General features: G+C 40.1%; 1 protein-coding gene across 2 annotated transcripts in view; it reads left to right on the top strand.

Annotated features, from left to right (window-relative positions):
• Positions 1 to 237: 237 nt before the first annotated feature.
• The window catches only part of ALCAM (activated leukocyte cell adhesion molecule), a 35,360-nt gene continuing 23,287 nt past the window's right edge, over positions 238 to 12,310 (top strand). The window contains exons 1-5 of one of the 2 annotated variants that reach the window (XM_005425607.2): positions 238 to 354; positions 3,070 to 3,289; positions 7,281 to 7,345; positions 7,720 to 7,807; positions 8,632 to 8,814. In XM_005425607.2, coding sequence (XP_005425664.1) covers positions 301 to 354; positions 3,070 to 3,289; positions 7,281 to 7,345; positions 7,720 to 7,807; positions 8,632 to 8,814 — 610 coding nt within the window. In that variant the 5' untranslated portion in view covers positions 238 to 300. The remainder of the gene's footprint in view (positions 355 to 3,069; positions 3,290 to 7,280; positions 7,346 to 7,719; positions 7,808 to 8,631; positions 8,815 to 12,310) is intronic. The other variant, XM_031060801.1, reaches the window with a different exon arrangement.

Consider the following 12,310-nt stretch of genomic DNA (forward strand, 5'->3'; position numbering starts at 1 on the left):
GGATTTTCCCTTTGTACATTTTAAGTTTGAGACAATCCTGATTGAAGTGTAGATATACATCTGATTGAGCATGTGCAGTCCTGTTTGGAAATCCACTTGGCTCCCATTCACTCTGGCAGGAAGCATGGGTCCAAAAAGATCACAACATTCACTTAACAAATTTAGTGATAGGAATTCTGTTTTGTTATAGGTTTGAGGATGGGAATTCAAGAAAACACTTAAAATTGTTTCCTCTCTTCTGTTTCTCCTCTAGCTCTGGGATTGTACACAGTAAATGCAATATATGGAGACACTATTACTATGCCTTGTCCTCTAGAAGTACCAGATGGTCTTATGTTTGGAAAATGGAAATATGTAAGTATATCTTATCTTTATATTTATTAGAGCTGTTATAAGATGATGTGTATTTTGTGTGTGTGTGTGTGAGAGATTTTAAGATTCCAAATGATAGGATTTCTGCCTCATATACAAAGCCATTTATTCCTGTGTTTGTGAGACTGCAAGATTCCAAGCGGTATAATTTCTGCCAAGTGTAGATTAGAGGTTTGAGGAATTAATCTCATTGTTCAAGAGAAATAATTATTCAGGAGCTCTCTGCCAACCTGTATTAGAGATCTGGCATGTTATGCCATGGTGTCTTGCTCACTTGACAGAGCCATTGCTGTACATTTGAACACTTTTGAAGTCGGCTGCCTGGAGCAGAGCATGCTCCAGCCCTGGGAAAAAGCACTGTCCCCATCTTTGGTTGATCTGACAGTCACTGGGATCTGTTTCAGGCTTTGTTGTGCCCAATGCACAGCAGAGAAGAGAGCAGAGCTGACCTTGGGAGCGCTGCTGGTGGTTTCACTGCTGTTTCTGGCAGGGAACAGGGGCAGAAAGATGTGTGCTCTCTAGGTGTGCTGGTCAGCCTGCAGTAGGAGCACCGCAGGATGAATTTCTCCTGTATATGAACACTATCCCAGGTCACAAGGAGGATCACCGTATCAAAGTAAAGGAAATCTGGTAGCATATCTGGATAAAAATGCTGGGATACCAAACCCCTTTTTCTTTTCAAACTCTATTGAGACAAATGGTTTTCCTGCCTCTGTGAAGTTCATCTAAATTTCCTCTTCTCAAATGAAATGTACATGCAATAATAGATAATTTCTAGTGGATTTAAAATTATATAATTCTCTCTCTTTTTGCAAATGGCATCCACCAGCCTATTTTTTTACAGGAGAATGATCTGCCAGTGTTGAGGGGTGTCCTATTCTCCCCTAGCTCCTTCCTTTTTATCTTCAGGTTTGCAGCTTTTGTAGCCCACATCCACTCAATTTTTTTCCTGCAAACACTTTTCAGGAAATTAAGTCAAAAGTTTGGGGAGAATGTTTCCTCAAAAAGGGACAGTAAAACTGTTGCACGTAAGCATTCAGAAGATGGAGCGCCTACATTTTTCAGTATCTTTTTCAGTCTGCTGACTTTTTTAGGGAAGACACAAGTCCGTCTCTCTGAAGGTGCAAGGATATTCTGAAAAAATGAAACACTTTATCTCTTTCCATTGCATTTGGATTGTCTGTGTTGGTCAAGTACCAAACAGCAAGTGGAGATGTTGCAGCTTCTTCTAAATGGAAAGGGACATGAAACCTAACATACAAAGAAGCCTATCTAAGTTGCTGTTGTATGAAATTAACAGCCCACACAACCAAGGGAAAGTGGTACCTTTTCTCCCAGGGCAGCTCACAGCATGGCAACAGAGAGGGTTGGATTAGGTTTTTTCATCAGGTAATTATTTCACTGGAAGAAGGATGAACTCTGTTTTCTTCTCTACTCCCTTGTGAGGAGCAATTTGGGTTCTTGATAAGAACCTGGAGGCACTGGGAGACTTGCACATGGCAGTTGCTGCTCACTTCAATGTCTGTTTGTGTGTGCTTGCAGCTGGGTGGGCTGCAGGAATTAGGAGCTCATTTGCACTTGATAGCCAGCTTCTTGTCAGGAGTACCAAGTCAAGACAGTGTTTTCTGTGTGACAAACATTAGACAAATCCAAGAGTTAAAAGTAGGAGAGGGAGAAAGACTGTAAGGGAATTTAAACTTCACAAGCAGCTGATGCCTCCTGCTCCCTGCCCAGCTCTGACTCCACTCATCTTGTCACAGCATCATCATTTTTTGTGGACTCTGCAGTCCAGCTGAGGTGTTGTGCTGGGAACACTACTAACAGCAGTGCTGCAAGGTATAAGGGATAAAAGAGAATTAAAACCTTCTCCAGCACCCAGCACAATACTGAACATAAAGATAGAATCAGTGTTTCACCTCTCTTTAAATAAAAGCAGACACTGTCTGTCCCTGCTCTGTGCATGTGTTTGTGTAAGGAGGAAGGAATCAAATCCTGCAGAACTGCACGTCTAACTTTGTCCTTCATAAAAATTATATTTTTTTAATATGAGGGATTTGTGCAAGGCTATCAAATTTGTATTCCTTCTTGGGAAGGCATCTGCATAAGAAGGATGTCTAGAAAACAATACTTTGCAATTAGCAATATTTGATTGTATGTATATTCCCATCTACAAGCTCTTGGGTCCTTTAAAGACAAAGGGGGAAAAAAAAGCTAAGAACTAATTTAGAATAAAATAGCCAGTTATGCCTGACTAAATCCTGCATTTGAAATGAAGTCTAAGTATCCCACATAAACAGTGGGAATATGTGAAACAATGAAAAAAAGGAAATTGGAGCTGTTGAGACTAGCTCGCACATGCTTCTGTTTCAAATATTTTTTCATACAGACAAGTTTTTGGCAAGTGCTGCCAAAAACACCAGCTTTTATCAGAAAAAGCCCTTTGCTATGCTGAGATTGAGCCAAAGGATTAAAATAATTTCTACTGGTGATATTCTCAATGTGTACTGTGGCAATCTTAAACTAGCTCTTATAACACTGAATTTCTTCTCTGTACAGCCGAAATTCATCAGGAAAAAAAAAGCCATCTGATAGTTTGCAGATATTTTTTTAATTATAGGTTTGTACCAATTGCAAACTTTCAGGAACTTTTAAATGAGTGTTTTATGCAAAATAGAGGTGTTTATCCTTTTATTATAGGAAATGCCAAATGGATCTCCAGTATTTATTGCCTTCAGATCATCAACAAAAAAAAATGTACAGTATGATGATGTACCAGACTACAAGGACAGGTTGAGTCTCTCAGAAAACTATACATTATCCATCAAGAATGCAAGAATCAGTGATGAAAAGAGATTTGTATGTATGCTAGTTACAGAAGATGATGTTTCCGAAGAGCCGACGATAGTCAAAGTTTTCAGTAAGTAAATCTAGTTGTTACTACCATTAACATTCATCAGCATCTGAATCATAAATTACAGAAACTTTTGTTTAAGGCAGGATTAAAGCCAAGAAAGTAAGTTTGGATCAGTAAATTACTAAGACTAGCAAATTTCTGCAGCTTTCAAAAATGTAATCTACTGGTGGCATTTATGTAACAGGACTGCCTGCACTTGCAGTTTATTCATGATAAGTGCTGGCTCAAAGAGAATTTTAGGCTTTGATAATGACTCACTTATGTGATGTCATTTGGCCTTGGAAATGAAAAATGTAAAATTAGCATTGATTATTTTCCATTTGTTCTCTGAGCAAATTTTTCTGCAGGAGGGAGGCATTAACCGTGTGCAGTCTGTAGGATTATTTCAGGGGGGAGGTTTGAAGTGGCTCTGAGCAGCTACTGTGCAACAGCACATACTGTGAGGGAGAGAGCAAGAGGCTGGAAAGTGATCCACCAGCTCCAAATGCTTGTTTTATCCCCTGCTGGATGGTAGGAAAGAAAGTACCAGTCTGCTGTTCTCTCCTAGAGCACAGCAAGGTCCATTAGTGTTTGCTCTCACCACAGCTCGGTGGCAAGGCTGCTGTGCAGTGCAAACCCCAGCCCTGTGAGGCACAGCCCAGCTCAGAGCTCACACAAGCCTGGTCCCTTCCTGGTGCTGATTCAGAGCAGGAGTGTAATCCATCAAACCCTTAGCCAGCCTACGGGGGGATCCATTGTGGCTTTTTAGAGACACAGGACTGTGGCTGCAGGGTCTCTTCCTTAGCTTCATGTTTTTATATGGCTTTTGGCCTTTGTTGCCCTTCAGGCACAGATTTATACAGTCAGAGTAAGTCTGTTGTGGGAACATGCTGACTGCAGGTACGAGCAGTTTCAAAGAGATCACACTGAGCTTGAAGAACACAAATTCATATTTTGGAAGGGCAGCCTGTTGCTTTTCTCAGGTAGAAGGTGCCTGGGAGTCCTCAATGATATCTATGCTGTCAGTCACATAAATGAGTTCTAAGCAAGATTAGGAGCCAATAGTAATTCCCTCGTTTCACTTTCAATTTGACTGCAAGAACAATTGAATTAATGACAACAGGGAGGAGTGCGCTCTGAGCATGCATAGTAAACACAGTGCTTCAAAGGAAATGATAAAGAATTATCATGTTTACTTATTGCACAGTAGTAAATATGTAGATGAGGCAGTGGTATATGGTAAAATGAAACACTAACTGCTTGAATTACTGTGTACTCTACTAAGCATTAACACAATGCTAACTCAGCCATGGAGCACAGCTTGTCTGGTTTATTCTGTGCATTAATTCTAATAGAGGAAGCTTCTATTTACTAAGGAAGATAAGAAGGGAGGATGCCACACATGTAATATGGCCAACTTAGCACTGCAAGAAAAATTATTTTTGTGTTTCTTTGCTTTACATTCACAACTTCATTTACAGTTCTCTTAACTTTTCTTTGCATTTAATTTTCTTGAGTATGGTTTTTAAGTTCTCATTTTTAGTTGCTCACCTGCTCGCTTTAATTGCAGAAGAATTAAGTGTAGCTGGCAAGCTTCATTTATTTAATGAGGGGAGTTTCTAACTCATGGAGCCACACGTACAGAGCTATACTGCTGCAGTGTGACCCTCATAAACCAGAATCTCATGCTCCTGAAACTCAGCTGCATCCCAGAAGCCATGACTGATTCTGGGTTTTGCTGGAGCTTGTTGTGTCCTCAGCTGTGCTAGCTGATTATCTCAGGACTGAGGAGCTGAAATGGCTCGCTGTGCAGGTACCACCTACTAGTCTCTCTCACTGACTACTCAAACAAGCACTACCAGCTTTCCAGATGGATCCTGTCAGCAACTTTTTTGTGGAATTAAACAGCCAGTTTCCAAAGCAGGACAGCCCAGCAGACAGGAGCTGCTGTCCTGCTGCACTGGCGCTTGGCTTTTGTAGGCAGTGAACTCTTTTTTCCCTTTATTATAAGGCCTATATAGAGTTGCAAAGTACTCTGGCAAGCTCTTAAGCTGAGAGATAAGCAGTGTGCTGAAGTTGCAAACCCACCAAAGTGAGGTTTGCTGCCAAGTTTAAATTTTTTTCCTCGCTTCAGACGCTGAGCTGGTAAATGCCAAGCGAGTGTTTTACAGTGAATTACCTTGGTGCACGTGCAGTGGCTGCGGGGATCTGGCAGCAGCGTTTCCTCTCCGAGGCTGCTCACAGAGAGCAGGTGGCAGCCTCTCAACTGGAACACCTGCTCTGTCGCAGGGCACTCAAAATGGGGAGAGCCCCACTCAGCAGCTGCAGAGCAGGGAGGCCTCCCTTCCTCTCACAGGATCACTGCAGGGCAGGGGCATCCAACACCAAAACCAGGGTCTTCTCTAACCCATCCTGGGGGAGATGAGAGGCAAAAGGAAGCAAGGCTGAGGTGGGGGAAGATGTCGTGGCTTGATCAGCTGGTGACTGGGACAGGCAGGCAACTACCCCTGTTTATGGGACTCAAAAATCTGCCCCAGAAGGCCTGTGAATGGTTTTATAAAACCACGTTTTCTTGAATTGATGTGAAAATAATTTTTCTTTGATAGGTTCATATATGGAAAAGATCCACCTTTTTCCTTTAAAGCTAACAAAAGAGAAATATGTATATCTCCTAAAAATAAAAATAAAAATCTTTATTAGTCCTTGGAAGAAAATATGACAGTCTTAGTGTATAGCTTTGGCTGTGTCTTTTGTTTGGGTTTGTTTTTTGCCACAAGCAAAGTTATTTGAAAGATGTCAGATGAATAGCTTCTTTTATTCACTTTCATTTCCCTTTTGATCTGATTTTGTTCCATCCTGGGGTGGTCATTCAAGTTAAGAGTATTTTGTGCATTTGCACGTAAACACGCACACAAGTAAAATGGATTATTGGGAAAACACACAGGCTTGCTACCTCTGTGACAAAGGAGCAGGGCATCTGTGTATCAGTACCTTCAGGAGTGTGTGTAGAGACTTTGGCAAGACAGTGGTGAAGTTCACTTAGGGCTGGAATTACCAACATACATGCAGTATTTGATAGGAAGCTTGATTTGGGGAAAGGGTGCTATACACTGGCATGGTTAAGAATGTTTCAGTCTGTAAAAGTATGCTTGTTTAAGCAGTACAGATAGGGTGTAAAACATTTCCTTGACTGTATAGACATTGATTTATTTTTTTCCCTTCACTCTTCCCCTCTTCTTTTAAAATTGTGGGGAAAACTGTCTCTTTTGGAGATAAAAATTTGCATTCCGGGCTTCAGGCCAAACTGTTTTAACAGACAAGTTATATAGTCCCTAGAAGGTAGTCTTTTATGATGGAAACACTGATAGATTCTACACTTTGGCAAGCTAAGAGATCCATCTACCATAATAAAAGTAAGTAAGAAGACTGACTGGCACTGGAAAAAAGTTTATTTTTTGTAAGAGAGTCATAACTAACACAGAATCAGTTAAAATAATTACACTTTTCTCTATCATCTGAATTTTTTAAATGTAATGATCCCACTTAGGAAAAATAAACATTAGAAGAATGATTAGGTTGAATTTGTTCCTTTATAATGTTGACAGCTCAGCTACAGTAATATCTGCAGGAAAGCTGCTTTTTTGTTACTACAGTTTCTGTGCTACTGGCTCCTTCTCCAGCATGTGTGTCCTATAAATCAATAGATCAGATCAGGTTCTCTCCTCCTGGGTGGTGAACTAGTCTGTCTGGCTAAAAGATGTATTGTCAGAGTACATGGAATTCATTATGGAAGGTGTGAAACATTTAAAGCGAGAGTTTGCTCTTGTTCTTTTTGCTAATATTGAAATAGAAATACCTCACCCTTTCTCTTTTAATGGGGAAATGTAGGTAAGACTGTATCAGGCTAGACTATTCTGTTTCATTTCAAAAGTCCACATATTTTTTGTATTTTTTTGTTTTTCAAACAGCTGTTTGTGCTCCCTTCACCAGTACTTTTATCCTATTTATGTTTTAGAACAACCCTCTCAACCAGAAATCTTACATCAAGCAAACCTCTTAGAAACAGAGAAGCTACAAATGGTAAGAGCAGCATTCTCCCTCACAGTTGTGTTCCCAACAGCTGCCTGAAGTCCCTTTACAGTCCAGACAGAGGTGATGGCTCAGAGGGGTGAATGAACACCTGTCTGTGAGTCTACAGCTGAGCACAGAGCAGTTCCTTGCCACTACTCTATTTATTCCTGCCTGATCTGCAAACAAGGGCCACCCTGATCTTAGACCCACCGCCCTCTTCCAAATCATGCCTCACTGATTCGATGTGCCTCATTTAAGAAAAGCAGTTGAGACCAAGCATTTGAACTTCCTAGAACTTTTGACCCCAAATGGTGTAAGTAAAAGTAGAATTATTTCAAAGCCTTGTGGAGAAAGGAAGTGGCTAATTGCTGTCTGTTTTGCAGCTCGGAGAATGCGTTTCAAGGGACAGCTATCCCGAGGGCAACGTCACGTGGTACAAAAACGGGAGAGTTCTGCAGCCCGTGGATGGTGGTATGTTCTGGGAATGGCCAATGTCCCTGGATCCACACAGGGGTGTATGCATGAAATGTTTATAAGGGTTGCTCTGCCTTATTCTAATGTATTCTTCCTTTGAGAAAAGCTGCTCATATGGAAAGATACAGCTGGAGGGAGATGTTCGGGCCTTTCAGAGTAGCCAAGCTACACCACATAATCTTTCTCTTTTAGTTCCAGTTTTAAATACTCATCATGGGGAGCAAAATTGCCTTTATTAATGATATTCCCCGGCTATTTTTGAGCCGATGTAACTAATAGAAACCTGTGTCTAATTTCTAACTTCTTATAAGATATTAACTGTCTCATTTTCATACCTGTCCAATATTGTGTTTTGGACCACACAGACCATCATCTTGTACAACTAATTATTTTCCAGGATATGTAAGAACAGCTATTTTTTTTTCCTTCTTTTCACCTTTGACAGACCAATAAGACTACAATATTTTTTCTTCCTTATAAATTAGAGAATAATTAAAAATTAAATTTTATCCTAATTTTTGTTTGCCATCATTTTTGAGGCTTTCTTTCTGTCTTACAAATTAGACTGATTTGTATTAAAAACCCCACCATTTTGCAACTAGTGTTTTGTTTGGATTTGATTTTAAATATTAGGTAGGTTAGGAGTATGTTGTTGAAATGTTCCTGGTATACTTCAGTGGCAGTACTAGAGGAAAAGTGTTCAATCTCTTGGGTAACATGTATGTTTGCAGCCTGATCTCAAATGCAGAACAAGCAGCAACATACAGGAAAAAGGTTTCAAATTCTGTGTGTGTGACACTGAAACATTATTTTCTTTTCAGTTGTGGTCATAAATTTGCAAAAGATGGTGGACAGAACAACCGGACTCTTCACCATGACATCGTCTCTTCAGTACATGCCAACAAAGGAAGATGTAAATGCCAAGTTCGCTTGCATTGTGACTTACTATGGACCTTCTGGCCAGAAAACAATACAATCTGAACCAGTTGTCTTTGATGTTCACTGTAAGTTATCAAAAAGCATCTTTTGCTGTACAAAGTCTACCCCCAGGGCAGGGGAAAGCAAAATCAGAAACAGTTTTCAAAATTAGAGAGTGCTTGGCTATTGAAATGGTTTCTTCAAAACTGATTTGCATCAAGAAGGTCTGAGTACATTGCCAAGGTAATTTTTATTATCTTCAGATATACCTGAGATTTCATTTTTCCTAGCAATGGAGTAATGAATATCAAGATTTCATTGAAAAGAGAAAAGCGATGGCCATAAAAAGCTACAGTGAAATAGGCTTTTGAGAATTTTAAGAGAAGTTATAGTGGTTGATAAAAGTGATCCTGTGCCCCCTGAAATATGCAGTAAATACACAATACAATTTTTAGTAAACTCAAATATTTTTCATCTTTTCGGAGTCAGCAGCAAACAGTTAATGATGGCTGTCTACCTTTCACAAAATGCTTCTCTACAGCTGTAAGATGCTGTGTTTTACATTTAAAATGTATAATTTGAATATTGGTAGTCTTTTAAGTAAAGAATTTGTGCAAATAATTGCTTCTAACTGGACTGAATTCTAAAGCAGCTTCCTTACTGTGTTACTGACGGATGTGGAAATCATAATGTTCCTTTGAATAAACAAAACAGGCTGTTGGCAAGGAAAGATCAGAGGAGGTGGCAGCACTTAGAGACCAGGGGAAGAGACATTTCAAAGTCGTATAAAATGACACTTCTGAAGGACTGCAGACGGCAGCAGGTCACAGCAGGATGTAGAGGAACAGGAGACAGTCAATATGTCCAGTCAAGTATTACCTCTCTGCACACTTCTAGTACCTCATCTTATAAAAGATGAGTCCCTGTTTTGGGAATGATAGGGTCTAAATACAGTCCACCATCTATGTCATAGCAATGTGCTGTATGACAGCTGTGTAATCCAGCTGCAAAGAAAGACAATAAGGCACTCAATTTCTCCAAGTATTGTGGGTGCAGCGCTGCCTTGAAAACAAAAGCCATGGGCTGGAAGTGCCATGTGTGTTCTGCCTAGACAATGGCTGCTTTTCCTCTACAGGTAAAGTTTGTCAAGCTGCAGGGTAGGGGATCTGTTTTCACCTTGATCAAAAACCAAACCTTGGAGCAGCTGGTCTTTGGTTTCATCTGAAGACAGAGCTGTCTTTTTACCAGCTCTTTCTCCAGAGTAATAGCCAACACAACTAAAGGAGAAGGAAACCTCTGGGACAGCTGTCACCCATGGGAATACCATAGGCATTTCAACCTGCTAACGGCTATCCCATCAATTTAAAGCTAGAGACATTTCTTATTTTTTTGGTTTTGCTTTATAAAGCTGGGTACCAAATTTCACTTGTTTTTTCTGTCGTTTGTGGAGCCCCATGACCATGAATAACTCCTGTTGTGCGTGGCAGATGTTCCCAGGAAAGACCAGAAAGCATTTGTTGCTATTACTTGCCAAAAGATGCTGTGCTGTCCTCATTTCCCCTCTGCTTTCATGCACTGGGGCCACTTCACCTGTTGAGGGTAAGGCTGTTCCAGATTTCTGTGGTGTGTGGACTACATGCACTTGCAAGAAAGAACTAGCCAATATGAAGGGAAAAAAAAATGCCTGTGTGGCTCGAGGATGGTCACTGGCCACACATAGTGTGCCCTCTGTATAAAGATTTAATGTTTGATAAACTAGCTCTTCTAGTCCTGGCCTAGTAACACACAATTTAATTAATTCCAGCAGTGTGTTGCTAATTAGCAAATACTGGGAGACAGGCACATTCTTCAGTACTGGAGAGGCCTCAGGTATGAACTTTGGCTTTGAAGTGTGGAGTTACAGAGTTTTCTTTCTGAGTATTCTCATCTGCTGTAACTTCACTTCCTTACTCTGCATAAATGCATCTCCAGATTAATTTGTGAAATTCTTCATTAATAGATGTCCAAGCTTCAAGAGATGGATTTCATGACTGCTGTTAGTTGATGATAATGACCCATCTGATCTGGTTTTGCCTTTTTAGTTTAGTTCAGTGTTCCTAATTAGTTCCTCAATAATTGTGATTTTTTTTAATGAGTCAAATATAATGCAGATTTAAAAAATGGAAGACTCAACTCTTAAGACATGGAGGTCTTTCAGCCTTTTTTTATTTTAGATTGACTGTCAAAACTGATATTTTGGATCCCTAAAGCAATAGAACCAAATCATAAAGACCTGCTGCTCATTCTTTGAAACTTACCCATTTCTCCTAAAGAAATGGGGAGAGCATGATTAAAATTATGCCTTCAGAAGATTTTTTTAAAAGATATATCTATTCAGTCAGGATCTAAGAAATGTTTTATTGTTTGTTTTAGGTTTTTACTTTATCTTTTGCATAGAGTTAATGCAGTCTTTAGTACTCAAGTGATAATAACTAGTTCATATCCTGGAAGGAGCCAGCCACTGGAACCTTGTATGAGAAAAGAGTGAATTAGCTCTTGCTGTGTTGGATGTTACTTGGATTAGGATTTAGCTCAGCTAGCAGCAGTTACATGCTTGCTTTTGCAGCTGTAAGCAAAGAAGCTTCTGAAAGCAAGGAGTACTGGGAGAGGAGTCTTGGAGCTGGACACTTAGATATTATCTCAGATATTTAATCATCTAGGCTCCAGTTATGTAGGGTTCTGCTCAGCATTAATCAGTGTAAAAAGATAATGTTTGTCAGGCAGGCTTCCCAGTCATGCCCTGCTGTTAGGTGTCTGTTTTGTTATGGATAAACTGCTTTACATAACAGATTAGAGTCAAGGACACTGCACACTCTGGCTGCTTCCAGCGTTGGTGTTTTCTTTGAAATGGTGCAGTGGCTGGGGCAGCCCTGGGATAGCAGCATTCATGTACTAAATGGCTGCCTTTTGGTGCTGGCTCCTGGAATTTTGCTGTTGTAGAAAGCAGAATCTCAGATTTGCAAAAGCACCCAGTAAGATGGACCAAGTCAGGCATGTGTGCCATTGAGAGGCAAGAGGTGCCTTCACCAGGCTGCTCCTGTTTCTTAGTGAAAGCAGGGGAGTACATTATTCATACCAAACACCACTCTGCATGGCACTGGACACCATCTTCCTGTTCTCAGGCTGCATCTCCCTCAGAAGAATGGCCTGTTCATCTTAGACAACAGTTAAAGTGGGTTTTGCTTCTGTATGTTTGGGGGTTTTTTCTAGTTTAGCAAATTAAATTAAAATTTGCTCTTGGTTGATTACTGTTGATAGAAGGGTAGGATATTTATAGAGAAAAGACTGATGGTTTGCAAGAATGTAACTTTTGTTTAACTGTTTAACATTTTTAATCCAGTTCTGTTTATCTCTGTGGGAAAAAAAATGTTCTAAATTAAGTCTTTCTCTTTATTCATTCCTCCCATTTCAGTCTCAAGACAAAGCCTAAGCAATTCCAGGATATATCTAGACATTCTTTATGATAACTTTATCTTATCATAAACCTGACAGAAAGAAAGACATGTTGCAGCAGCCCCTGACACTGAGTTTTTTGGCCCAGCA

The sequence above is a fragment of the Geospiza fortis genome, unplaced genomic scaffold (assembly GCF_000277835.1).
Source record: "Geospiza fortis unplaced genomic scaffold, GeoFor_1.0 scaffold131, whole genome shotgun sequence".
Lineage (NCBI taxonomy): Eukaryota > Metazoa > Chordata > Aves > Passeriformes > Thraupidae > Geospiza > Geospiza fortis.